Raw genomic sequence first — 25,267 nt, forward strand, 5'->3', positions numbered from 1 at the left:
ACCAGTGGATCTCGTTGACCCTGCCTCTGACGCTCTTTTCTTTGAACTTTTGTTTCCTTAATTGGTGAAGCCTAATTTACAAGGGTATGAGGCGTAGTTTACCAGAGCAAAGCAAGGCTGTTATCTGTTAACCTTCAGTGTCAACACAAAGCTGTTATTTTTCAAGCTAAGCTTTAGCCCTACACTACAATTTAACCCTTACACTGGTAAGTTCCTGTAACTGACCCTCTTCCCAAAGGGGAGCAGATTGGCCACTGCGTTTACTTGGTGGAGTGGTAGCAGCAGGGAGCAAAGAAAGATCTGGTTAACAGGTTAAACCAGCTGAGGTAGGTTTTAGCTAAAGTGGGTTTTAATTTTTCGTTGTTGGTATAAATGTGTCTATTTTTAAATGAAGCAGTACTGGGACGCCTGGGCGGCTCAGTCAGTAGAGCGGCCAACTCTCCATCTTGGCTCAGATCATGATCCCAGGGTGGTGAGATTGAGCCCCGAGTCAGGCTCTGCAAGTCAGGCTCTGCGTTGGGCGTGGAGCCTGCTTAAGATTCTCTCTCCCTCTTTCTCCGCCCCTCCCCTCCACGTGTGCACGCTCTCTCTCTCTCTCTCTCTCTCTCTCTCTCGCTCTCTTTCTCTCAATAAGTAAGTAAATAAACAAGCAAGCAAGCAGTACTGTCACATGGCTCAAAATTCAAATTACATAAAGCAGTAGATATTCTGTCATGTATCCTTCCAGAGATTTTTTTTTAAAATAAATGTTTATTTTTGAGACAGCGAGTGTGAATGGGGGAGGGAGAGGTAGGGGGACAGGGGATCTGAAGCAGGCTCAGCGCTCACAGCAGAGAACCCGATGTGGGGCTCGAACCCGTGAATCATGAGATCATGACCTGAGCCGAAGTTGGCCGCTTAACCAACTGAGCCACCCAGATGCCCTACTTCCAGAGACATTTTAGGCAAATGCCATATATATTTAGTTTTCTTTTTCTCACACAAATGGTAACCCACCATATATACTACTCTGTGGTTGCTTTAGAAGTAAAGCTTTCTTGCTAAACTATGCTATCCATGAAAGAAACAACAAATATTTATTGAACCCACCTACCATTTGTCCTTGCCTGGAAGAATGATTGAAACACTGTTACTTACGTCAAAATATGCTATCTACTTTAAGAATTAAACGTATCTTGATCTAACAAAGGATCTGGGAGCACAGGAAAGGGAGGAGGGGAGTGACTGTGCCAAAATCGCAGAGCACTTCCCAAAGGAGATAGTATTTGTACAAGGCTTCGCTAGGGAGGGGGCTGTGGGTGTTGGTGGGGCCTGTCCGGCTGTGGGGGGAGAGCTGAGGTGGAGACGGATGGAGTCTGTGTCACGGAGCGTCTCCAAGAGTGTCGGCTGCATAGACTTCAAGCCCAGGCCAAAGGCGAAAAGGCCAGAGCCCAGAAGTGGTGGTGGGAATGTTGGCAAGATAGAACTGAGCAGTGCTTTAGAAGTTCAGCAGGCAGTTGTGGGGTCCGCAGGACGTGTGCCGTGGCAACAGCAAGCAGAGTGGGTGCCGAGGGCTCTAGCCACAGTGACCGAAGGCGGTTCCTTGTACGTCTGAGATGGAGAAATAGCGGCCTGGGGAAAGTTGGTGAAACACACGGTGTATGTGCTAGTTTTGAGCTTTAGAACCTGTGGGGATAGATCTCCAAGGCAGATTTACCCAGGAGTCTGTATTTCTAGCCTCCTGTATGCCAGAAAGGACTCGAAGCTAACACACCTGCAGTGCAAGGAGATGAAAATAGACAAGACGGTCCAGGCCACAGGAGCACAAGACAAGAGTAATAAGCTGTTAGGGCACAGGCTACGGAGCTGGCTGCTGTGGAGTCTGAGTCCTGGCTGTGTGACGCTGTGAAAGTTACACTTGTCTCTGCCTCATTCGTCACGTCTCTGGAGCAGAGATAACACTGCCGCCTAGTCCCTAAGAGGAGGTGAAATGAGGTGACACATGGAAAGGGCTTAGGAACTGACTGGCAGCTTGTGAGTTGCTCAGTCTGTGGGAGCTGGCAGTATTTTTAGGAGGTGAGTTGGAAAGTTTGTACACAGTGTCAACTGTACGTACACAGTGTCAACTGTACTTCAATTAAAAAAAAAAAAAGAAATTTAGGGGTGCCTGGGTGGCTCAGTCAGTTAAGCATCTGACTCTTGATCTTGGCTCAGGTCATGATCTCACAGTTTGTGAGATCAAGCCCCACGTTGGGCTCCACGCTAACAGTGCAGAGCCTGCTTCAGATTCTCTCTCTCCTTCTCTCTCTCCGTCCGTCCCCCCACTCCTCTCAAAATAAATAAATAAACGTTAAAACAAAAAAAGTGGAAAGTAGCACACAAAAGTCACACCCTAAGGTCTTGTACAAGTATAAAATGGGGACTAAATCTTCAGTTCCACACTGCCTGTTGCCCAAGTGTGGAGGGAAGCCTGGCTATTTGAGTGGGAGTGGCTAATAATGGGAGCTCAGTACAATTCACCTCCAGGCTCTTCCTTACTCCCTTTGTCTCCTGTGTCTTTCTTGTTCTTCTCTTAAAAAATGTGTGACAGTGCATATTGAAGTATCTTAGATTCGAGGGGAATCATCCCACAGTCACTTCACGTTCCCCCTTTTACTAGTCACCTGGCTTCCTCAGCTAAAGTATTTACAACTAATGACAAAGGGGTCCTTGCCTTAATCCATAGAAGAGCTTTTAGGTCAGAATACTCAAGAAAGGACAGACACACCCTGGTGGTGAATGGATACAGGAAGGTGCATGAGCAGCTCCCCCAGGAAGAAGATAGTGGCCTAGAAACCTTGCTAAAAGAAATGTGAAATTAAGCACAAAGCTACTGTTTGATCTTACAGCTAGTAAATATTAAGATATGCAGAGAAGGGTGATTACTGACACTTGTGATGAAGTTTAAGTTCAGCCTTTGGGGAGGTGGTCTAGTAATACACAGCCTTAATTTTTTTGCATATGCTTCGAGTTTGCACTTTTTAGAAATTAGCCTAAAGAAATAATCCAGTAGGGAGGTGCCTGGGTGGCTCAGTTGGTTAAGCATCTGGCTTCTGCTCAGGTCATGATCTCACGGTTCATGAGTTCGAGCCCGCCAGGCTCTGTGCTGACAGCTTGGAGCCTGGAACCTGCTTCGGATTCTGTGTCTCCCTCTCTCTCTGCTCCTCCCCTGCTCACGCTCTCTCTCTCTCTCTCTCAAATATAAATAAGTGTTAAAAAATAATTTTTAGGGGTGCCTGGGTGGCTCAGTTGGTTAAGCGGCCGACCTCAGCTCAGGTCATGATCTCACGGTCCGTGAGTTCGAGCTGCGTGTCGGGCTCTGTGCTGACAGCTCAGAACCTGGAGCCTGTTTCGGATTCTGTGTCTCCCTCTCTCTGAACCTCCCCCATTCATGCTCTGTCTCTCTCTGTCTCAAAAATAAATAAACGTTAAAAAAAATTAAAAAAATGAATAAATGTTAAAAATTTAAAAAAATAATAATTTTTAAAAAAGAAAGAATCTAGGTATGAGAATATAGTGCATTATGATAGTGAAAAATTCAAATCAGCCAAAGTATTCAGTGATGGGCTAAATTGTGGTGCATACTTAAGATGAACTCAAGCCCGCCCAATGAAAAATTATGTGATAAAAGAATGAATATGTGGAAAAGTGTTTGTGATACATCAAGTATGTGTGTGTGTGTGCATTTTTGCCTGACGTATTACAAACATTTTCCACATTCTTTTATATCATATCATTTATATATGTACATACATTTTTTTAGGTGATACACATATTAATGTATATCACATATACCTGTTATATGCAGTGTTATACATGTTAACATATTTATAGTGATATAAATATGTATACGTACATATATACATGCACATTTGGAAAGTTAGAGTAAGCAGATTCTGCTCTACCTTGATAGCGATTACATGTTGTGTACACAGGAATTATGTACGCAACCCACAGGACTTCTAATTCTCTCTGCCACTTTCCATCAAGCTACTCCTCTGAAACTCTGATGGCCTATGACAATGTATCACTACCTGGTGACTGCCCAACCCCTCCCCAACTGGCTGAGGGGTACCCATCTTTATAGCTATTTACCTTCTAATGTATAAAGGACTAGAGTCAATTGGTCAGATAGCAGGTAAGCTAGGGACCTGTTTCTGGAGTCCTCATACGGAAAGAGTGATCGATCAGCTTTGAGATCCTGGGGGGTCAGAGGAAATGTTCAGTGTTAAACGAAAGGGTGGAATGCACTGAAACCCCAATTGGGATACCTGTATGAATTTCGTGTAATGCTTCTCTTTAGACCTGTTCTTAAATGGGGTGACTGGGTGGCTCAGTCAGGTAAGCGTCCGACTTTGGCTCAGGTCATGATCTCACTGCTCACGGGTTCGAGCCCCACGTCGGGCTCTGTGCTGACAGCTCAGAGCCTGGAGCCTGCTTTGGATTCTGTGTCTCCCTTTCTCTCTGTCCTTCTCCCTCTTGTACTGTCTCTCTTTGTCTCTCAAAAAATGAGTAAATGTCATAAATAAATAAATAAATAAATAAATAAATAAATAATATTAACTGCTTGTTTGCTTTGGACTGGATTAGCACATAAGCAAAAAAAAAAAAGTTAAAAGTTCTTATTTAAGACTTTTTAACCTTTTGCAATTTGCACATACCAGTGATTTGCAAATCCTTAGTGGAGTATACAATTATGAAAGCAATCTTTCTTTGCGGGGATCATCCCGACAGAGGGATATGCTCTGTGAGGACCTGGCCCATGCCACCGAGCAACTGAACAAGCTCACTGAGGCCTCGAAGAAGCACTCAGAGCTGCTGCAGTCTGCCCAGGAGGAGATGGCCAAGAAGGAGGCCCTGATCCAAGAACTTCAGCACGAGGTGAGGTCCAGTGCCGCGGCTCATTCTCTCTGTATACAGCAAGGTGGGCCAACAGGGCACTTAGGTGGTCAGGCTGCGCTGCGGGCTCTGAACAACTTGGTTGCTCACGTGTGTTCTGACTTGCTCGGCTGCCTCTCTGCCCACCCTCGGCCCCCTGACAACGCGCCAGCAAGTTCTAACCTCTGGGGCAAGGTTATGGCTGACTTGTATCCTCCTTTTGGCTGCTGTTTTACATTTTATTTTCCTCAAACGACCCTTTGATTACCAGCGAAGCTTTAAAAAGTTGTTTTTAGGAGCACCCAGGTAGCTCTGTCAGTTAAGCGTCCGACTCTTGATTTTGGTTCAGGTCATGATCTCACGAGTGTTAGATTGAGCTCCGCATTGGATTCCGTGCTGAGTGTGGAGCCTGCTTCAGATTCTCCCTCTCCCTCTCTCTCTCTGCCCTTCCTCCGCTCATGCTGTCTTTTCCTCTCAAAATAAGTAAACATTAAAAATGTTTTTTAAAAAAAGTGTAAATAAGTCTGTGGGAGAGAGGGAGAGGGGAGGGTTGTAGCAGCAACCAGCATTTACGGATGTGAGCGGCAGCCGCAGGGTCGACAGCTACTGACTGTGAGCATTGCTGTGGTTTGGGTTGGTTTTAACACCTTACTGCTTTTCAAGCAGTATTTAATGAAAGCCTGAGAAAATAATGTGAAAAGTCTGTATCCTCACACCTTGGGAAATTTGTCTGTTCTAACCGGACCATGTGCCCAGTTCTAACTTGCCACCTTCATCTGTTCGATTATCTCAGCTAAACCAGAAGAAAGAGGAAGTAGAACAGAAAAAGAATGAATATAACTTCAAAATGAGACAGCTCGAACACGTAATGGATTCTGCTGCCGAGCATCCCCAGGTACCTGTGCTCTGGGGACATGGAACGGTTTCGTGAGGGATTGCAAGTGTGGACATTACTAAGATTGTAGCTTTGTGTTTTTATAGAAAGAGATTTTCGCCAGTACCTTTTCTGCTCTTTACTTGATAAAAAGGTACTGGTGTTTTATTTGTTTCACCTGCACAGGAATTAGAATGACAGGCTGAATAGCTAAGTGTTTTCGTTTGAAATGAAATCTTTATAAAATATCACTTAATCAGGTGTTTGGATGGAATTTAATTTTATTTTAGAGCCCTAGAACACCACCTCACTTTCAAACACACTTGGCAAAACTCCTAGAAACCCAAGAACAAGAGATAGAAGACGGAAGAGCGTCTAAGGTTTCTTTGCAACACCTTGTCACAAAGCTAAACGAAGACCGAGAAGTCAAAAATGCTGAAATCCTCAGAATGAAGGTAACTGGGTCGTCTTTTTCAAAAAAAATCTTTTAAAATAAACAGTATCCAAAATCAACAAAAGAAACAGTATCTTTCATGGTTACTGAGGGTACAAAATTCAACAGGCACAGAACTAAATAAAGGGCAGGCAGAAAAGACTCCCTCTCCCCACCGACTGCAGACTACCTGGCTGACGGTCCCTGGAGGCTCTCACGGTAGCCCCATTTCCATATAACCAAGTTTGCAGCCGTCACCTCCCTGTTTCTACGATGGTGTCAAACACAGGCTGTGCCAGCTGCTCTGATCACAGTGCCGCCTGACTTACATCCTTGCCAGTTTCATAGCTAAATACGCTGTCTTGCTACAGTTATAAATTTGTATTTTTCTCATTAAGAATAAGATGGAGGGGCACCTGGGTGGCTCAGTTGGTTGAGCGTCCGACTTCAGCTCAGGTCGTGCTCTCACAGTCAGTGAGTTCAAGCCCCACGTCGGGCTCTGTGCTCACAGCTGGGAGCCTGGAGCGTGCTTTGGACTCTGCGTCTCTCTCTCTCTCTGACCCTCCCCTGTTCGTGCTCTGTCTCTCTCTGTCTCAAAAATAAATAAACATTAAAAAAAACTTAAAAAGAAAAAAGAGTAAGATGGAGCACGTTTTGTTTCTCTGACCTATATCCTTCGCCCGTCTTGCTATCATTGGACTTTCCCTTAACAATTTGTAGGCATTCTCTGTATATTCTAGAGATTCGCTTTTGTCTCAGGTAGTTAATAATCTTCTCTTGTTTGCCATTCCTTTAAACTTCTGTTTTATTTTTTTTTACTCAGGGACTTGGGGTTATGGTGATTCTGCACAGGGAGGGTGTGTTTCGAGGAGTATCAAGGGGAGGGAGGTGTGTGGTGTGGAGGTGTGGACGGGTGTGGGTGGAGTAGATAGGATGCTTCACAGAAGATCGCATTTAGGCTGTGAGGCCTTGGCGCTGGAGCGAGGTTTTGTTCAGGAACAGAATTAGCTTCCTGTAACCAAGTGATGTGAAGTATGCAAAGATAGTCTCTCAAGCTTCGTTCCTCGTGGAGGGGATCACTCCTTGCCTTTTTAATTAGGGCAGCTCTCAATCTGCTGAGGAATGTGGCTGTTACCCAGATTGGCATGATTTTAGTACTCAGAGGAAATTGGGTCAGCTTAAAAGAAATCGGACAATGGACAAGGAGAAGTAAATGGAAAAGGACACCCCTTGCAGACAAGCATTTATTTCTTCTGGATGGTTATGCCCGTGATTTTCAAATTAGAGCTCACTTGGGGATTTTGAGCAATGGCTGTGGCACATCAGTTGCACACTGTGTACAACATGGTTCCATCCATTATGCTGTGCTCACCGCAAGTGTAGTTACCACCTGTCACCATACAACGTTTTTACAGTATTACTGACTCTATTCCCTATATCAGTTTTGTTTTTAATTAGAATTTATTAAATAGAATCAAATAGAACATTTATCAAAGTATGGACTTTTGGCCGTCATTTTTCATAAAGGCATTTTAATGAATTGTGTGCTATTGATAAGAGACTATGTTTAACACCCTGTGGGTATGAAAATCCCCAAAAGCTTGTCGTGGTCTACTTGTTATCCAGCGACACCCAGTGCAGTGTTCTGTGCATAGGAAGGGGCTAAAAAGATGAATATGTGTCTCATTTGTGGCCTTGGGGAGCAAAATAACACCTACTACAATGTGTCTTCTAAAAAGACATGATTTGCTGTCTTCTTAGGAGCAGTTGTGTGAAATGGAAAACCTCCGCCTGGAAGCTGAGCAGCTAAGAGAAAGGAACTGGCTCCTGCAAAGTCAGCTGGATGATCTTGAAAGGGAAAAGCACAAGAGGTGAGAAAGAGCCACCAGAACTCTGTGGGCTAAATCTTGGCCTGCCCGTGTACAGTTAGTTAGAAAGCGGTTGAAATTGGTTTCACGGCATGCGCAGCGTTCACCCTCAGTCCAGGGGGTGCTCTGTCAGTTGCTTTGGAGTCAGGTCTGATGAGGGGGTCGCTTTTTTGAGTGGGAGAATAGGCCTTCATGATGTCACCTACTCTGTTAACCTTTGCATTGTTGTAGAGCTATTGAAAGGAATTTGAAACCTGTGAAAAATTTGAACCAAAGTGTCTACTTCTATTTTAAGAAAAGGGGGTTGGGGTGGGGAAGCAACAGAGAAGGTTCAAGAGGGCCAGCAGAAAAAGGGAGGATTTCCTACCAGTTTCTTTGGCTTCGTGACTCATGGTCCAGGGAATGCTCCTGCGCAGGAAGGAGCTTTACTGAGGAGCATTCCCTTGGGTTTGGGTACCTCTGTGCAGGTGGTTTGCCTTTAGCCAAGGCACTTTCTAGTTGTATTTGCTAGTGACAGGGCAGTATGTCCCAGGCAGCTAGGCTTTGTCCTATCGCTGACACTTGAAAGTCCTGTGACTTTGGGCACAGTTTTTGACTTCTAGTGACTTAGTTTCCTTAGCCATCAAATGAGGAAAATGATAGCTCTCTCACAAGGTGTTTTAAACACCAAAAATAACATGTATAAAGTGCCGGTTACAGTGGTTGGCAGAAGGGAGTCAGTCAATAAATGGCAGATAGTAGGTATACAAGACGGAATTATGATCCTGCCCTTCTGTGAACTTTTCCGAGTGAGGGCTTAGAGATGAGGGTGGCCAGGAAAATCGTATAGCAAGTTGAAGTGAAGCAGAGAGAGGTCTCCATTTGGGATGAAGGCCCTTACTGAATTCAGCTTCCCAGATTAGGGGTGCCTGCTGTTCCTGCTGCTGCCAGCAGGTCTCGGGCAGACACTCTCCCCTCCTGCAGTTCCCCTTCCCTGCCCGGAAGTGGGCCTGAGATGCTCTGTCCGACACCTAACGAAGACAACAGATACTGGAAGACGGTAGTGGTGGCTGTGCTGACAGTCCTTTCCTAAATGCTTCAGGTTTCAGTGAGCATCGGACATGCTCGTTTTAGTAGCGCCCCTCCCGGGGATTTCACTTCCCTTTCCAGGTGATTCCAATGCAGGTCGTCCGCAGCCTGGCCACATGCTCCTCACCAACCCCTCCCCCCGCCCCCAATAAAGAAGAACATTGTACTTGGTACATTGTCTTTTATCAAGAGCTAGTTTGAACATGGAAGATAGAATGTTCCTAGCCCATTTATAAAATCACAGGTAAAAAATACTTTATTTCGGGGCGCCTGGGTGGCTCAGTCGGTTAAGCGTCCAACTTCGGCTCAGGTCACGATCTCGCAGTTTGTGAGTTCGAGCCCCACGTCGGGCTCTGTGCTAACAGCTCAGAGCCTGGAGCCTGCTTCAGATTCAGTGTCTCCTCCTATTTCTGCCCCTCACATGCTCATGCTCTCTCTCTGTCTCTCAAATAAATAAATGTTAAAAAAACAAAACAAAACAAAACAAAAAAAACCTTTATTTCATAGCCACATGTCCCTTATGAGGAGCCATACAGAACCTCCTTCCTGAAAGATTAGAGTGGGAGAAAACTGACTCTGGGGTCGGAGCCAGCCCACAGCGCGTTTGGTAAAGACAGTTTTATTGGATCATAGTCACGCTGTTTCATTTCAATACTGCTGTGGCTCCTTTTGCATTACAGCAGCCACGTGGAATAGTTGTGTCAGAGACCCCACAGCTCCCAAAGCCTAGAACATTTTGTCTGGCCCCGGACAGGAAAAAGTTTACCCACTTTTAGAGTAGAGCATAGAAAACACTTCCCTAATGCTTCCGGGCGTTTTCCTCACTGAGGTCTCATTACCATTTCTGTCTAGGCTGCTAGATTCATTAATTGAAAGAAACTACTGGAGCTTCTGCTTTCTTTCAAGAAACGATCTTTTCCTCATCAGTGAGAAATATTTCTAGAGGAGCCTGTGGCATTCAGGCAGCTTCTCCTTGGGGGATGTCCCCCTGGTCCAGGAGCTGCCCACAGACACTCAATTTATGATCCTGCCCTGGTCAAGCTTACAGGGAATGAACTCACATTAATCAAATTCACATGATACTGATGCATCGTCCAGAATGTAATTTTCTTTATATAGAGGAGCATTCCTTTTCCGTCCAGAGATTTATGTCTGGTGCTCAGGGAATCCCCTTCCTGGTGTCAGCATACATGGGATGCCAGAGTGTCATCAGAAAATTGCCAGCTGACCATGAAATCCAAGCAGATGGAGTGTTGGGGCTCCATGTGCCAGGCCGGCCCAAGGTACCCTCCCCATACCCAGAGATGCCCCCTCCCAGCTGATCACCAGACTTCTGGACCACCCATCTCTCAGCCCCTTTTGCTCACATTTGAGCCTCATAAGATACCATTCTTGGCTAAATTTCTACTTGACTTTCAGCCAAGCCTTGATTAGATTCCCTGCTCTGTTCACCTCATTTTTTATGAGGGGCATCCTGAATTCATGGGAGGTGCCTTATTTCATCCCCATATATCAGTCACATCGTGAACTGTGCTAACTTGGCCTAATCACCAGAGTTAGCTTTTCGTTGCAGAATTTGGCATTGCTGCATACAATAGATATGAAATTGCTACTCGAATATGCTTAACAGTGTTTCCCCTTCCTCCCTTTCTCATCTATGCAGCCAACAGAATAATCCAGGTCATCAACAACTGAAGAATGAACAAGAAGAAATGATCAAAGAAAGACTTGCTAAGGTACAATTTTTTTTTTTTTTTTACACAATAGTTGTTTTTCTTGTCTAAGAAATGCTTTTATACTTAGCATTTGTGGTTATATGTTTTTTAGAAACCATTTTTACTTTTGAAACTTGTTTTTTCTGTATTCCCGCTGTTAAGATTGATACTTACCATCAGTTTTTAGACATCACTGATAATCGAGAGCGAATTTGTCTTCATGTGTTTCCACAGTTAGTCTGCTGCTCGGTTGTCTGCACACAGTTTTGCGTTTAGAATAGAAGTAAGTTTTGGGCATCTTTGTGAGGCCTCCCAGGGCACAGTTCATGAAGTCTTAGAGACATGTACTCCCTTTATGGGTGCGCAGTTGGGATATTAGAAAAAGGTGTTGGTTTAATTTCATCATCATGAGGGAGATGAACTGCTTACTTTCAGTCTTTTTCTTAGCAACAGTAAGAACTTAAGCCATCTTTTTTTTTTATCTTATTACAGAATAAATTAGTTGAAGAGATGCTGAAAATGAAAGCAGAGTAAGTGCACTCTTTCATAATTGAAGTTCTTGTTGGTCTTCTCTTTCTTCTCTCAGGGAGGAAATACTTCCTGTACCCACAAGGTAGGTGACTTCTTGCCTTCTGCAGTAGTATGTGGACACGACACAGCAGATGTTTTCCTAAACACCACTTGCTAATGGGGCTCCTCACATGAAGCCATTCCAAACAAATTCTTAAAGAAGTTGGGGCGCCTGGGTGGCGCAGTCGGTTAAGCGTCCGACTTCAGCCGGGTCACGATCTCGCGGTCCGGGAGTTCGAGCCCCGCGTCGGGCTCTGGGCTGATGGCTCGGAACCTGGAGCCTGTTTCCGATTCTGTGTCTTCCTCTCTCTCTGCCCCTCACCCATTCATGCTCTGTCTCTCTCTGTCCCAAAAATAAATAAAAAAACGTTGAAAAAAAAAAATTATAAAAAAAAAAAAAAAGAAGTAAGTGTCATGAAAGGCTTAGTTTCTCTTGAGTAGTTGATGAATCTTCTCCTCGTGGATGGTGAGAACAGTATAACTGACCCGGTTACTCTTTCACGCCATCTGGTTTCCTCTGATTTAAAACCTTGAGGCCCGGGGCGCCTGGGTGGCTCAGTTGGTTAAGCTACCGACTTTGGCTCAGGCCATGATCTCACAGTCCGTGAGTTCGAGCCCCGCACTAGGCTCTGTGGTGACAGCTCAGAGCCTGGAGCCTGTTTCAGATTCTGTGTCTCCCTCTCTGACCCTCCCCCGTTCATGCTCTGTCTCTCTCTCTGTCTCAAAAATAAATAAACATAAAAAAAAATTTTTTTTTAACAAACAAATAAATAAATAAATAAATGTCCGACTTCAGGTCATGATCTCGTGGTTCGTGGGTTTGAGCCCCACGTTGGGCTCTGTGCTGACAGCTCAGAGCCTGGAGCCTGCTTTGGATTCTGTGTCTCCCTCTCTCTCTGCCCCTCCCCTACTCTCTCTCACTTGCTCGCTCTCGAAAATGAATAAACATTAAAAAAAAATTTTTTTTTAATTAAAAAATAAAACCTTGAGGCCCCCTGAGACCCACAGATCAATACTCTTGATTTCTTCTTGCCTTGACTTTGGGTCTCTTTACATGTGTTCTGTAAACAGGATTTTTAGTTTATTCATACAGTTTTCATATTTATGTAATCTTATAAACTGCCTCATTCTTTTTTTTTTCTTAATTATTTATTTTGTCGGGGGAGAGTGCAAGCGAGGGAGGGGCAGAGAGAGGGGGACAGAGGATCCAAAGTGGACTCTGCACTGACAGGCTGACAGCAGTGAGCCTGATGTGGGGCTTGAACTCACAAACTACAAGATCATGACCTGAGCTGAGTCGGACGCTCAATCGACTGAGCCACCCAGGGGCCCCATAAATTGCTTCATTTTTTTGATGAACAAGATATACTGTATTTTCTGTCAAGTTCAAAATAAGTATACTCGTTGGTGTTAAATAAAATGGTAAAACATTAGAAAGATAGTGTACCCTGAATAGATATTCATCTGGAACAGAGGTCCTCAAACATTTTCACTTGTATATACCTCTTAAGAGATTTTTGGAACACCGTATACCCTCTTGCACATTTTTGAGTTGATTTCATTGAAATCATTGAAATTTTTCATTGAAAGGATGGAAGTTCCCTCATACTGAAAATAGTGCCATTTAGGAATAAAGATCTCGGCATCAGGATGGCCAAGCGGTCTAAGGCACCAGCCTCAAGCTCCTGCTTCTCCTGGTCAGCGCTTCTGGTCTCCACATGGAGGTGTGGGCTCGAATCCCACTTCTGACATGTCTCCATTTTTGTTCCAGCCATTGCCCTATCAAAAGTCTCACCTTGAACTGGCCAGAGAAATAAAGCTCAGGTGGTGTTCTTTTAAAAGTATCCAACTGACTTGCTACTTTCTATCCATTTAGCAACACGGGAATAAGTCCCCGAACTTAAAATTGTACATTGTTCCTTTTCCTTTCAGACTGAGTTTCCGTTCCATACCTACACAGAATTATATCCTAATTTAACATATTGTTTGGAAAATTTTTTGTACCCTTGGCAACAAAAATATTTATATAAGTGGGAAATAATTTGTAAGTGTTTTTTTATTCGTATGGGTCTAGTGCTGTCTTTTTTCCGGATTGAGTATTCATTACAATTATTACTCACCATGTCCTAAATTTATTATAAGTTTTTATAAATAATTAGTATACCTGGTAAAATTTCACTGGAAATGCATATCCCAGTGCATTTCATTTTAGTGCTCTTGCTTCAATGAGCTCATTTTTCTGTTATACTTAATTCTGGAATGAGACCATATTCAGTATCAATTCTATTCCTACTTTCTGTTTTTACAACTATATGTGCTGAGAAATCTTATTCACATAGTAAGTAAATGACAGCAGAAGAAATTTTGTTAGAATCCTGTCATACAATTAATTATTTGAGCTCCAAGTTAGTACATCAAAGATTATATAATCTGTCATCAAAAATTCTTTTTAGTGATCAGCTGACAAAAACTAGCTATCTTGTGAAAGATTTGTTACCCAGTCATGTGTTTTATAGCATCAAAGAGTGTAGATGTGGAACAGAGCTCGTTTCATACTTGGATCATACATACAGTTCAGGGACTGGCTCCCAGACAGTTTGTTGTGGAGCTAGGATAGAAATACTGATCACTTACAGGATCTATGAGAATCCAGCTGTATAGTGTGTAGAATTACGGCTATTTTAGAAGTAATGCCCATTTTATTTAATTTTTTTTTTCAACGTTTATTTATTTTTGGGACAGAGAGAGACAGAGCATGAACGGGGGAGGGGCAGAGAGAGAGGGAGACACAGAATCGGAAACAGGCTCCAGGCTCTGAGCCATCAGCCCAGAGCCCGACGCGGGGCTCGAACTCACGGACCGCGAGATCGTGACCTGGCTGAAGTCGGACGCTTAACCGACTGCGCCACCCAGGCGCCCCGAAGTAATGCCCATTTTAGACCTTCTAGCAAAACGAATAAAAGCTGTGTAAGTTGGCACATGACTCACTTCATAATCTAGTGGCCAAGAGTCTCGAGTGATACATTGTCTCTAGAAGATACTGTGTGCGAGAGAAGCACGCACTGGAAAATGGCACACCCGGTTTTATCGGTCCCAACCCACAGCAGTGATTTTTACCCTAATGTTATTATCTATTTGTGTATGTGAGGCTCCTTTAAAAAGCTATAAGGAAACCAATTCCCAGCTAACAGTGGTGTAGGCACGAGATGTTTCATTTCATACCACAAGCAGTGTGGAGGTGCATTGACTCAATAATGTCATCAGGGACCCATACCCTTACCATTCTTTTGCTTTTGGCACCCTTGCTTGTGGCCTCTTTGCCACGAGATGGCTGCCATAGCCCCAGATGTCATCAACAAGAGGATCCCGGCTTATGGTGAGGTGGGTTCAAAAGGGCTTTCTTTTGTCCGGGGAAAAGCTCCTAGTAGCTCCCAAGAATCAGCCTGTGCTTCATGGACAGAATTAACACTTCCAGCAAGCTGAGGAAACCAGTACCTGGCAGTGGGGTGGAGAGATCCATGCTTAGTTTAGACCAGTTACTTTTTTTTTTTACCAACCCTTGGGAACTCGGTGTGGTTCTCCTTTTTTTTTTTTTTTTTTTTCCTTTTTCCCCACATAAAGTGAGTTCTTACAAGCAAGGAAGTAAGGGAATGGCCCTTGGGTACGCAGAAGGGTCTGCCATGCCTCAGAACCTTTTCATCAAACTGGAGCAAAATACACAAGACAAATGGAGAACAGCTCCAAGTGAACTGGGGGAAAGGTCCGTGCCCTCCGCCCCCTGCTATTCTTCTGAGGTTTCATGGAGTGTAGTCTAAAAACACTGCTCCTGAAATTAGTTGGCCTTAAGTGGTATATTAAATTCTGAGTATTATGTCATTAAATAATCCTTGTATTCCATATGCATAAAAATACAATAAGAAGTATTTGTTTCTTTTGGGAAGCCTCTAGGATTCACACAATTTTATTAAAACAGTGAAATTCTATAGAACTCCATGATAACTTTGTTCCTCATGTTCCTTTTCAAAAGTGTATAAATTCTAAATAGCACATCCTTGAAGAAATGACGAAGGTCCCATGGTCTGAGAACCAGTTTTTGGAATCAGAAATGATTAAGATAGGGGCGCCTAGGTGGCTCAGTCAGTTAAGCGTCCGACTTCAGCTTGGTCATGATCTCCAGTTCGTGAGTTCGAGCCCTGTGTTGGGCTCTGTGCTGACAGCTCAGATTCTGTGTCTCCCTGTCTCTCTGCCCCTTCGCTGCTCGTGCTCTGTCTCTCAAAAATGCATAGACATTAAAAAAAAAATGGTTAATATATGGAGCCTTGAATAAATGATGCAGACCGTCATAATACTTAAATTACATTTGCTCCAGATGGGCTGAATCCAAAAGTTTACCTTTTAAATTTTCATTATTTGAGAAATAGTTTGAGGAGTTTTCCAAAATGAAAGTCTTTGGTAAAGTAACAACAACAAAGCCTATCTGCAGCCCTCGCTGTCTCCCTAGGCTGTCAGTAGGGGAGGGCTGAATAATTTGTGACGCTTTCAAATCAAAATTCTGGGCTTGGGTGAAAAATGTCTAATTTGAATACTGTTGTAATTGTGTTCCTTTGGAATACCACAAAGTGATATTTGTTGCTACAGCCTAGAGGAAGTCCAGAGTGCCCTTCAGGACAAAGAAATGGACTGCCTTAGAATGGCTGAGGAAGTTGCACGGACCAGAACTTTGGAATCCAAAGCGTTCCAAGAAAAGGAACAACTGAGATCAAAGCTGGAAGAGTTGTACGAAGAAAAGGAGAGAATATTCCAGGTGCGTTTGTGCGTTGGTTTTTTTTTTTGCATATAGTTAGGACACGTGTAGGACCACACGTCCTGTGGTTCAGAGCCACTCTAGCACACGTGGAGATGTCTGGCCATGAAACCTGGGAACCCGGGCCCTCTAACGCCCTGTGCTCTTGGAAGGCACGAAATAATGTTGTTGTAAGAGAAAAATTAAGAGCGGTTCATTTTCCCCTCCCTGGATTGATCTGCCTGCAGGAGATGGAAATGTTAAGGAAGCAGGTGGAGAGTCTTGCTGAGGAAAATGGAAAGTTGGTAGGTCACCAGAACCTCCATCAGAAGATTCAGTACGTGGTGCGGCTGAAGAAGGAGAACGTCAGGCTCGCCGAGGTAAGCTCTGGAAATTATTCTAAAGAAAGCCGGGTTTTAGAATGAGTGTGTAATTAAAGTTTAATCGTTGAATCACTTAACTGGTTTTGCGGGGGGGGGGGGGGGGAACTTAGAATTAAAAAAAAGAAAAAATCAGTCATTGTCACTTCCAAGCATCATTCAATCCGTTATCATACTCTTACACATCAGCTTCTCGTTTAACATTTAGTAGTTTACGAATTGAAAATTGTCATCTTAATTTGACATATAAACTTAATGAATGCAAAGAATATCTTCCTGTAAGCCTTCGAGCCTGAATTTTTTTCTTCTTTTCCTTTTTTAAAAAAAATGTTGTTCCCCAGGAGACCGAAAAGTTGCGTGCTGAAAATGTACTTTTAAAAGAAAAGAAAAGAAATGAATCGTAAGGATCTCGGTCAACTACGTAGGCATCACCTCTTGGGAGGCTTGCTTTCTTCTTGCAAAAGTAAGACCTACACTTGTGCATTTAACAGAGCCGAATTAAGAGCATGATTCCTGCGTGTGGGGCAGCAGGGCTGACATTCAAGTTCTGCGTCCACACACACCCTGTGGCAGTGGGCTTAGAAGTTACCACCCCGTTTCAGAGCTTTAAATCGACTGTAAATACTGGGAAAACCTTTTGCCTTTTTAAAATAAAAACCTGTAGCTAAGGTTTGCAGTGGGTGTTGGCCAGGTCATTTCTTCCTGAGATGCTATCATACTCTCCTCGGAGGCCTGTAGCAGAAGCTCTAACAATATGTGGTGGTTTTAGGACTTGCCATGAGGTTCATGTTCGCGTAGCATGTGTGAAAGGCAAACTTGTTTAATATAGGTTATTTTGTATTCCTACTTTATTCTCATGAGCATTTTTTTTATGACTGTAAATATGGCCAGTTTTCAAAATGTAATAAAATCCCTTAAACACAGTTTCGTAAAGTGATTTACATTGTTCACTTAGGAAAGCTGAATTAAAGGCTTGTTCGTTCAACTTGTACTTAATGAGCGTCCGTCTTCTGCCTGGCACTGGTTGTCAGTGAACACAGCAAACAAAGCCTGCTGTCCCCCAGGAACTTCTGTGTGTTAGCACTTCATTCCTTTTTGTTGTGAATATCTCATTGAAAGGATAGGCCACATTGTATTTACTCACCATTTGATGAACATCTGAGCCGTTGGCAGTTTGGGGCTACCCTGAATAATGTGGCTATAAATATTTGTATAGAAGTCTGGGTGGTGACTTACGTTTCCTATTTGTTGAGTAGACACCTAGGAGTGGAATTGCCGCTAAGTTTGTGTTTAGCTTTTTAAGACGCCAGTTTACTTTTCCAGATGTGCTATTTGGTTGCACCATCTATGTTCCCACCAGCAGGGCGTTCAGTTTCTCCATGTCTTCAGCCCTTGTTCTGGTCAGGTTTCTTACTGTAGCCATCCCGGTGGGGTGCAGTGGCTCATCATGTAAACGTTCTCCTAATGACTAATGATACTAAGCATTTGTTACATAGAACAAGATACTCAGCAATAAAAAAGAGGCAAACTGACAAATGCCACAACATAAGGAACCTCAAAAAGTGAAAGAAGACAAACCCAAAAGATTGAATACTGTATGATTCCATTTATGGGAAAGGTCCAGAAAAGGCAACATTATAGAGATAGAAGGCAAACCCGCGGTTGCTGTTGGCTGGGGATGGGAGCCGGTGACCGTATGGGCAGGAGGAAACTTTTTGATAGGGGGGAAATGATTTGGTTGGTTGTGATGATTGCATAGCTCTGTAAGTTTACTAAAAATTAAACTATATTCAAAATGGTTTCATTTTATGGTTTGTAGATTATACCTCAATAAAGCCAAGGAAAAACAATTTAAAAAATTAATGCTTAGGGGCGCCTGGGTGGTTAAGCGTCCGACTTCAGCTCAGGTCATGATCTCACAGTCTGTGGGTTCGAGCCCCGTGTCGGGCTCTGTGCTGACAACTCAGAGCCTGGAGCCTGCTTCGGATTCTGTGTCTCCCTCTCTCTCTGCCCCTCCCCTGCTCATGCTCTGTCTCTCTCGGTCTCAAAAATAAATAAAAACATTAAAAAAAAATTAGTGCCTAGTTGAATTCTCAAGGAGTAATAGTAAATCCTTGAGAGCCAGAAACAGAAAAGGAATTAAAATTCATGCAGGGGGCACCTGGCGGGCTCGGCTGATGGAGGATGCAACTCTTGGCCTTGGGGCTGTGAGTTCAAGCCCCGCGCTGGGTGAAGAGATTGCTTAAAAATAAAATCTGAATAATAAAATTCTGTGTAAGGTAGAGAGTAGAAACTGAGAATGCCCTGAAGGTGGAGAAGGGTTGGAATATTGAAGCTGGTACTAAAGAGGCTTGGGTCTCAACTCACTCACCTATAGGAATGTCTGGGGGCTGCTAGAACAAATTACTACAAAAGGCGGGGGGGGGGGTGGCTGAAAACAAATTGATTCATAATTTCTGGAGGCTAGAAGTCCCGAAATCAAGGTGTGGCAAGGCCGTTCTCTCTGAGGGAGCATCGGTTCCATGCCTTTCTCTTAGCTCGCGGTATTGACAGCAGCCCCTGACATTCCTTGGCTGGTAGATGCATCACTCCAATCTGCCTCCCTTATCACATGGTGTTCTCCCTGTGACTCTGTCTCTTATAAGGACACCAGTGAAATTAGGGCTCATGCTAATGACTTCTTAATTTGTCTACATCTGCAGTGGATTCCATTTCCAGGAAAGGTCACATTCACAGGTGTGGAGGATTAAGACTTAAACGTATCTTTTTGGGGTGGGGAGGGGGACACAATTCAGCCTATAAATAGCAGTTATCAGGATTATCTTTGCCTTAATTTGAGCCACAAAACAAACCCCCCTGTGAGAGAGGGGGGGGCAAGGAAGGACTTCATGAAAAACTTTCTGAATGGAAAAAAAAAAATACTACTGAACAGTTCAGTGTGAAATCATACTAAATAAAAAAGGCTCATACAGATTACATAAACTATTTTTAACATGTGCTATATATAAAACTATGCATAGCAAGTACTCTAATAATATTTAAACATTTAAGTGCATAGGAAATTAGAAGTAATGTTAATCCTGGTTATCTGACTGGAGTGAATATGGATGATTTACTCTATATTCAAAATCCATCTGCGCCTTTTGATTTGTCAGAAAACCCTAACCCGAGCTCGCCTTCTTCCTGAGTCGTGGAGATCTCTAGCGCCCTCTACTGAGTCGTCTTTCCACTTTGCGCCTCAATCTGGAAGGTGCAGGTCAATCTCCTGGGGCTCCTGTTGAAATGCAGATTCTGATTCAATGGCAGTTGGGCGGGGCCTGGATTGGGCATTTTTAACAAAATCCCAGGGAAAGCCGAAGCTGGGCAACACTCTGGCAAGGATTGAAACTGCCGGGTCATGGACAGTTAATTCTATAACAGCAACCACACAGTACCGCCGGGGCTTCAGACGCCAGGCCCGGACAGCTCCCGGGTTAACCTAAACTCAACGCCGGAGGCTGGCTGCCCTCCACCCCACCCAGGCTACCTAGTCTCCGCCCCGCCCCGCCCCGGTCCCCGACCCCGCCCCTGCCCTGCCCCTCAGAGGCCCTCCCCGCGCCCTAGTTGGCTGCCCTGATCACGTGAGCGTCGCGTCACGTGAGGCCACCGCCCAATGGCGGCGCGCGCTCGGTCCTGCCGGTGGCTGGTGCCCCAGGAGCCGGGAGAGGTGGCAGCGGGCACCATGGCCGAGAGGCTACAGTCCCCAGGCGGCGCCGTGTGCCCAGCCTCCTACCCCGACGCCCCCGCGGAGTTCCCCCCGCACCTCCAGGCCGGCGCGATGCGGCGCCGCTTCTGGGGCGTGGTCAACTGCCTGTGCGCCGGCGCGTTTGGGGCGCTGGCCGCCGCCTCCGCCAAGCTGGCCTTCGGCAGCGAGGTCGAGCCCGGGGCGCCGCTGCGGCAGGCGGGCGGGTGGGTCCGGGCGGATGGGGGGCGCTGGGGGGACGGGGTCTGTTCGCCAGGTCAGCTGCCGAGCGCTGCAGTCCGCTGGGGCGGGGGAGCATCCTTCTATTCTAAATCACCTCCAATCCTCGTCCCGTGTAGGCGGTAAGAGACCGGAGCCTCTTCCCTACCAGGGACCTAAACTCTGCCCTCCGACCGGGTTAGTTCGCTTTCCTGCATCCACTCTCTACCTCTCATTTTAAGCCCCTTATGCCTGGACGTTTCTCTCCTCGTAACTCAAGGTGAGAAGCCTGTTGCCCTGCCCATCTTTGCTCCGTAATTAACGGGTGTTTTGACCAGTATATACCCTGCTGCCCGGAAAATTGGGAGTTTGGGACACCTAAACATGAGAGGACAGAGAAACATTTTGGACATTCCCATCCCTGATGCCGAGAACTCCTAAACTGCCTCCCCACGCTTGCTGAAGTGTATCTCTGCCCCTCCCATCCCAAGTCACAGGCTCTCCTCTGCTGCTGGAGGGATTTCATCGCATCTGCAACCCAGGGTTAGGTCCTTACCTGGACAGCCTACAGACTGATTCTTGAGGGGGGGGGGGGGGGGGGGGGGAGGGGCCAGGGGGCGGGTAAGCCTGTTTAGGGCCAATCCAGTGGGAACCACTATGCTTGAGGTTAGCGTTCTGTTGGGTGTAATTCTTGAAGTGATGCAGAGTGACTCTGAACCATGAGGTTTTCTAGTCTTTTTAGTTGTGCACCAGGCCTTAGTGACTATATAAGCAGACTGCCACTGGCACAAAGAATACTTTCGTGAAAATTATACAAAGACACCCTTTCCTTAAGACACTCTTTTTTCAGCAGCTGGAAAACTGTTGTAAGAAATAAGAGCCTGATATTTGGATGGCCACCCCCAGAGGAAGCAGCTCTGTTTACAGGAAGGTTTCTAACTCAAAATCAAGCAAGGGTGTCTTGCATATTCTTTGTGTAGGAGGCTTAATTTAAGATCCTCTCCTCCAGGCTCTCGCCTTTAAAAAAAAAAAAAAAAAAAAGGGAAAGGAAAAGAAAAAAAGGCCGCGGATTCTCCCAGTGATGTCTGGGATCAGTAGTCAAGTCAGTGGTGGCTTCCCTTCCCACAGCAGGGCTGTGTCCTGATTAAGAGCATGGAGCCACACTGCCTGAGTTTGAATCCTGGTGACTACCACCAGCCTTTGGCTCTTTAGGCAGGTTATGTAATGCCTTAGGTTCTTTATCTGTAAAGTAAAGGTAAGGACTAAATGAGAATGCACTTGAAATGCTTGGCACAGGGCCTGGCACAGAGTGAAAAAAAAGCTGGAGGATGCCCAGCGGGACTGGCCTGAGTGTCCTGTAGCCTGCATGGGCTAATTCATGCTTTACCTGATCCCAGGAAGTGAGGACTCTGCCCCTGGTTTACTCATAAGACATACTGACCGATAACTGCTTGGCTGTCTCGCACTGATCTTTTAGCACCAACAAGTGACTGGTGTTCCAGAGAAATTACTGGTTATGGCTTAGCAGTTTACTCTTCCCAAGGACACATGGCCGGCAAGATGGCTGAAGAAGTCTCCTCGGGGTTTATTTCAGCTATAAAACGGGTGTGCTGAGCACAGCGTTAAGTGAAGTCTTATGCAGGAAAGCTCAGGAACGGCCCACCCAGGCTCTGGTGGGATCTCAGAAGGGGCCCAGCTGCTGCCCATCAGAGCCCTGGGTGTGCTGGGAGGAAGGCTGCGGGTCTGCCTTGGCCGAGCGCGGCTGCAGTGACACTCTCTCCCGCAGGTGAACATGGTCTTCTGCATCTTAGGCATTATCGTGATGGCCACCACCAATTCTCTCATGTGGACGTTCTTTAGCCGGGGCCTCAGTTTCTCCATGTCTTCGGCCATTGCATCTGTCACGGTGACTTTTTCAAACATCCTCAGCTCGGTGAGTAGCCTGAGGGTACAGTCAGTACCCCTGTCCCAAACCTGGGTTCTGGGAGGGTCCTGGGTGAGTTGGGGAACCCACCCTCCCAGATAGGAGGAAAGACAAGAGCTGAAGTAGAGATTGGGCTGTGGCTTGAGCCCTGGTGGCTGCTCCTCTGATCTCGAACTTGGTAGAATCCTCAAGTGTTAGCTGGGAGTGAAGGCCAAGTATAAAAAAAAAAAAAAAAAAAAGCCCACCTGCCTGCTGCCCCTTCAGGCTGCAGCCCTCATGCTGATGTCTCTGTAACCTCTGTGCAAGCTGTCTCCTAGGGGTCTGTAAACTTGAGCGTGAGACGTGGAGGGTGGACGCTCTTTCCTCCGACAGCCTGATGTCAACCAGGTGGGGCTGAGCCCAATCAGTCCTGCCGTCGAGGGAGGGAGGACATGGCAGGCCTGTTTGGATCAGCAAACACCAGGCACCGGCTGTGTGCTGGGCCTTCGCTGCTGGCCTCTTTGAATCTTTCTTGTGCACTTTGCTCGGGGCCAATGCTGCAAGGAAGGTACACTCCCCCCACCTCTCCGGGCGAGCCAGAAATGGATAGTGCCTTGTGGAAAGTGACAGCTGGGTTTCTGGCTCCAGACCTCCAGCTCCAGACCTTTCCTCCTGCCCCAGGAGGGAAGTCAGGCACGGGGGGAGTGAGGTTGTGCCTGCCCGCCGTGGTCAAGTCCTGCGGGCACGTGTCTACTTGGCCTCACAGCGGTCTCTGTCCCACAGGCCTTCCTGGGCTTTGTGTTGTATGGAGAGTGCCAGGAGGTCTTGTGGTGGGGAGGTGTGTTCCTCATCCTGTGCGGACTCAGCCTGATCCACAGGAAGCTGCCACCAAGCGGGAAGGCCCCTCCACACAAGCAACAGTGACATCGGTTGACTGGACGGACCGGCTGGAGAGACAACGTGGCGGCCCGAGGAACGGGCTGGCGTGTGGGGGGACCACTTCCCAGGGCGATCTGGGCGTGCAGCCATCTGAGCGTCAGCCAGAGGAAGGCGCCCCCAAGGGAAGCAGGCCTCTGACCTAGCAGCCTGGAGTGTGGCCAGCCGGAGCTTCTGGATCAGGAAGGACATCCACAGTTGTGTTCTGCCCGGAGCCCTGATGACACCCGCACAGTGCTTTTGATTCTCACGCTCCTGGGCCCACCCAGTGCCCCTTGGCAGACGCTGGAGACCCCGGGGTTGGTCTGCTTGGTGTAGGGACTTGAGACCACGCTGTAATCGTAGTCCTGTCGCGTCGCATTGGAATCCGTTGCTGGTGGAGCTTTCTGACGGCTTCACGCCGATGTATCAGGACATCTGTGTGGCCCTTCTGCAGTACGGCAAGGGAAGGGAAACTGGATTAATAAACACTTGTTTTTGTCAGTCAAAAGGAGCAGGTGTGAAATCTTTATTCTTTCCTGCCTCCCCCCCCCCCCCCGCCACCTTTCCTAATTTTTTGGAGTGCGAGGGAGCAGCCTAGGTGAGCTGCAGTTCTTGGAATGGAGTTAAGAGCTGCCCCCGCCTCCCGCCCCCTGGGCCTGGGGCCCATGCGCTCTGCTGTCTGTGAGCTGGAGCACACGGTTCCTTCCTGATGTCACCCAGGCTGGTGCCCTTCACGTTCAGGAGGGTCTGTCCATTTTCTTGGTACACAAGGAGGAAAACTTGACCTTCCTCTGGGGACCTAGTTTTATTTTACTTGTTGGGAAAGGAAACTGGCCCAGATGCTGCTCCCACACCCCCATTTCCCCTTTAGGCCCCGTCTGTCCTTTGGTTTTCTTTCCCAGATCCCTGTGACTTGTTTGTTTCTTACACAGTGTGTAATTCCTAGTTCAGCACGGCCTGTGTGCTGCCTCACCTTCTCTTGTGCATAGCTTCACGTGCGAAGCTCACCTCCAGTTCTCCGGGGGGCTCCCCTGGTGTCCTGGCGCCCCCTTCAGCTCTCCTGAGGCTGACCACCTCCACGTCTTCAGACATTCTCTGCAGTGGAGAGGGACTTGGTGGTGGGCGGGGGACGAGGTTGTCCTCTCCTTCCCGCCCACATAGCACCCTCACTGCCCTCCTCTATTGCTCATTGCACAGGTGACAGATGTGCTTCCTAACACTGTTTTGTGGCTCCTACTGAGTGGGATCTGGGAACCTCTCCAGTTCTCTCTCGGTGCCTCCTTAGTACCCCTGCACCTACCCTGTTTGAGTTGCCCCAAATATTCGCATCTCAACAGTTCTCGAGTCCACCGTGTCCAGCCCCGCTTCCATGCTTGGTGTTTTGCAGGAATAGGAAAGCCCATCCTAAAATTCGTATCAACCCTCAACGGACCCCCGACTCCAAACAGTCTTGAGAAAGGACAGCAGGATTGGAGGACTTACACATCCCCGATTCCACAACTTACAGCAAAGCTGCATAATGAAAACGGGATAGTGACTGGCATACAGACAGGACCCAAGGGTACAGAATAGAGAACCCAGAAATAAGCCATTTGAGAAGACTTGACATTGAATGTCAAGACCATTCAATGGGAAAAGGCAGCCTCTTCCACAACCGGTGCTGGGAAAACTGGATCTCTGTGTGAAAAGAGTGAACTTGTGGACCCTTCCTTGTCACCAGGCGAAGGACTTGAACAGGCATTTCTCCAAAGGAGATCTACAAATGGCCAAGAGACCCGTGAAAGACGCTCAGCATCATGAGTCACTAGGGAACTGCAAATCTAAACCACAGTGAGATGCCACCTCGTGCCCATTAGGATGGCTACCACAAAACCAAAAATGAAGCAAGCAAAACAGAAAATGGCAAGCATTGGTGAGAG

At 46.2% G+C, this 25,267-nt stretch overlaps 2 protein-coding genes across 5 annotated transcripts in view; both read left to right on the forward strand.

Annotated features, from left to right (window-relative positions):
• Window positions 1–17,578, forward strand: part of KIF15 (kinesin family member 15) — an 83,833-nt gene extending 66,255 nt beyond the window's left edge. For 2 of the 4 annotated variants that reach the window (XM_043587194.1, XM_043587192.1), the window contains 9 exons: window positions 4,753–4,899; window positions 5,690–5,791; window positions 6,061–6,225; window positions 7,965–8,074; window positions 10,803–10,875; window positions 11,347–11,384; window positions 16,063–16,228; window positions 16,456–16,587; window positions 16,929–17,578. In XM_043587194.1, the coding sequence (XP_043443129.1) occupies window positions 4,753–4,899; window positions 5,690–5,791; window positions 6,061–6,225; window positions 7,965–8,074; window positions 10,803–10,875; window positions 11,347–11,384; window positions 16,063–16,228; window positions 16,456–16,587; window positions 16,929–16,991 (996 nt within the window). In that variant the 3' untranslated portion in view covers window positions 16,992–17,578. Of the gene's footprint in view, window positions 1–4,752; window positions 4,900–5,689; window positions 5,792–6,060; window positions 6,226–7,964; window positions 8,075–10,802; window positions 10,876–11,346; window positions 11,385–11,440; window positions 11,468–16,062; window positions 16,229–16,455; window positions 16,588–16,928 lie in introns of those variants that run through there. The other 2 variants (XM_043587193.1, XR_006298321.1) reach the window with 2 other exon arrangements.
• A 2,655-nt stretch (window positions 17,579–20,233) lies between these two features.
• On the forward strand, window positions 20,234–23,856 carry TMEM42 (transmembrane protein 42). The gene is made up of 3 exons (XM_043587207.1): window positions 20,234–20,500; window positions 22,314–22,460; window positions 23,214–23,856. The coding sequence occupies exons 1-3, from the start codon at window positions 20,240–20,242 to the stop codon at window positions 23,352–23,354; spliced, it is 549 nt and encodes a 182-aa protein (XP_043443142.1). The 5' UTR covers window positions 20,234–20,239; the 3' UTR covers window positions 23,355–23,856.
• Window positions 23,857–25,267: the final 1,411 nt, after the last annotated feature.

Source organism: Prionailurus bengalensis, chromosome A2, assembly GCF_016509475.1.
Source record: "Prionailurus bengalensis isolate Pbe53 chromosome A2, Fcat_Pben_1.1_paternal_pri, whole genome shotgun sequence".
Classification (NCBI taxonomy): domain Eukaryota; kingdom Metazoa; phylum Chordata; class Mammalia; order Carnivora; family Felidae; genus Prionailurus; species Prionailurus bengalensis.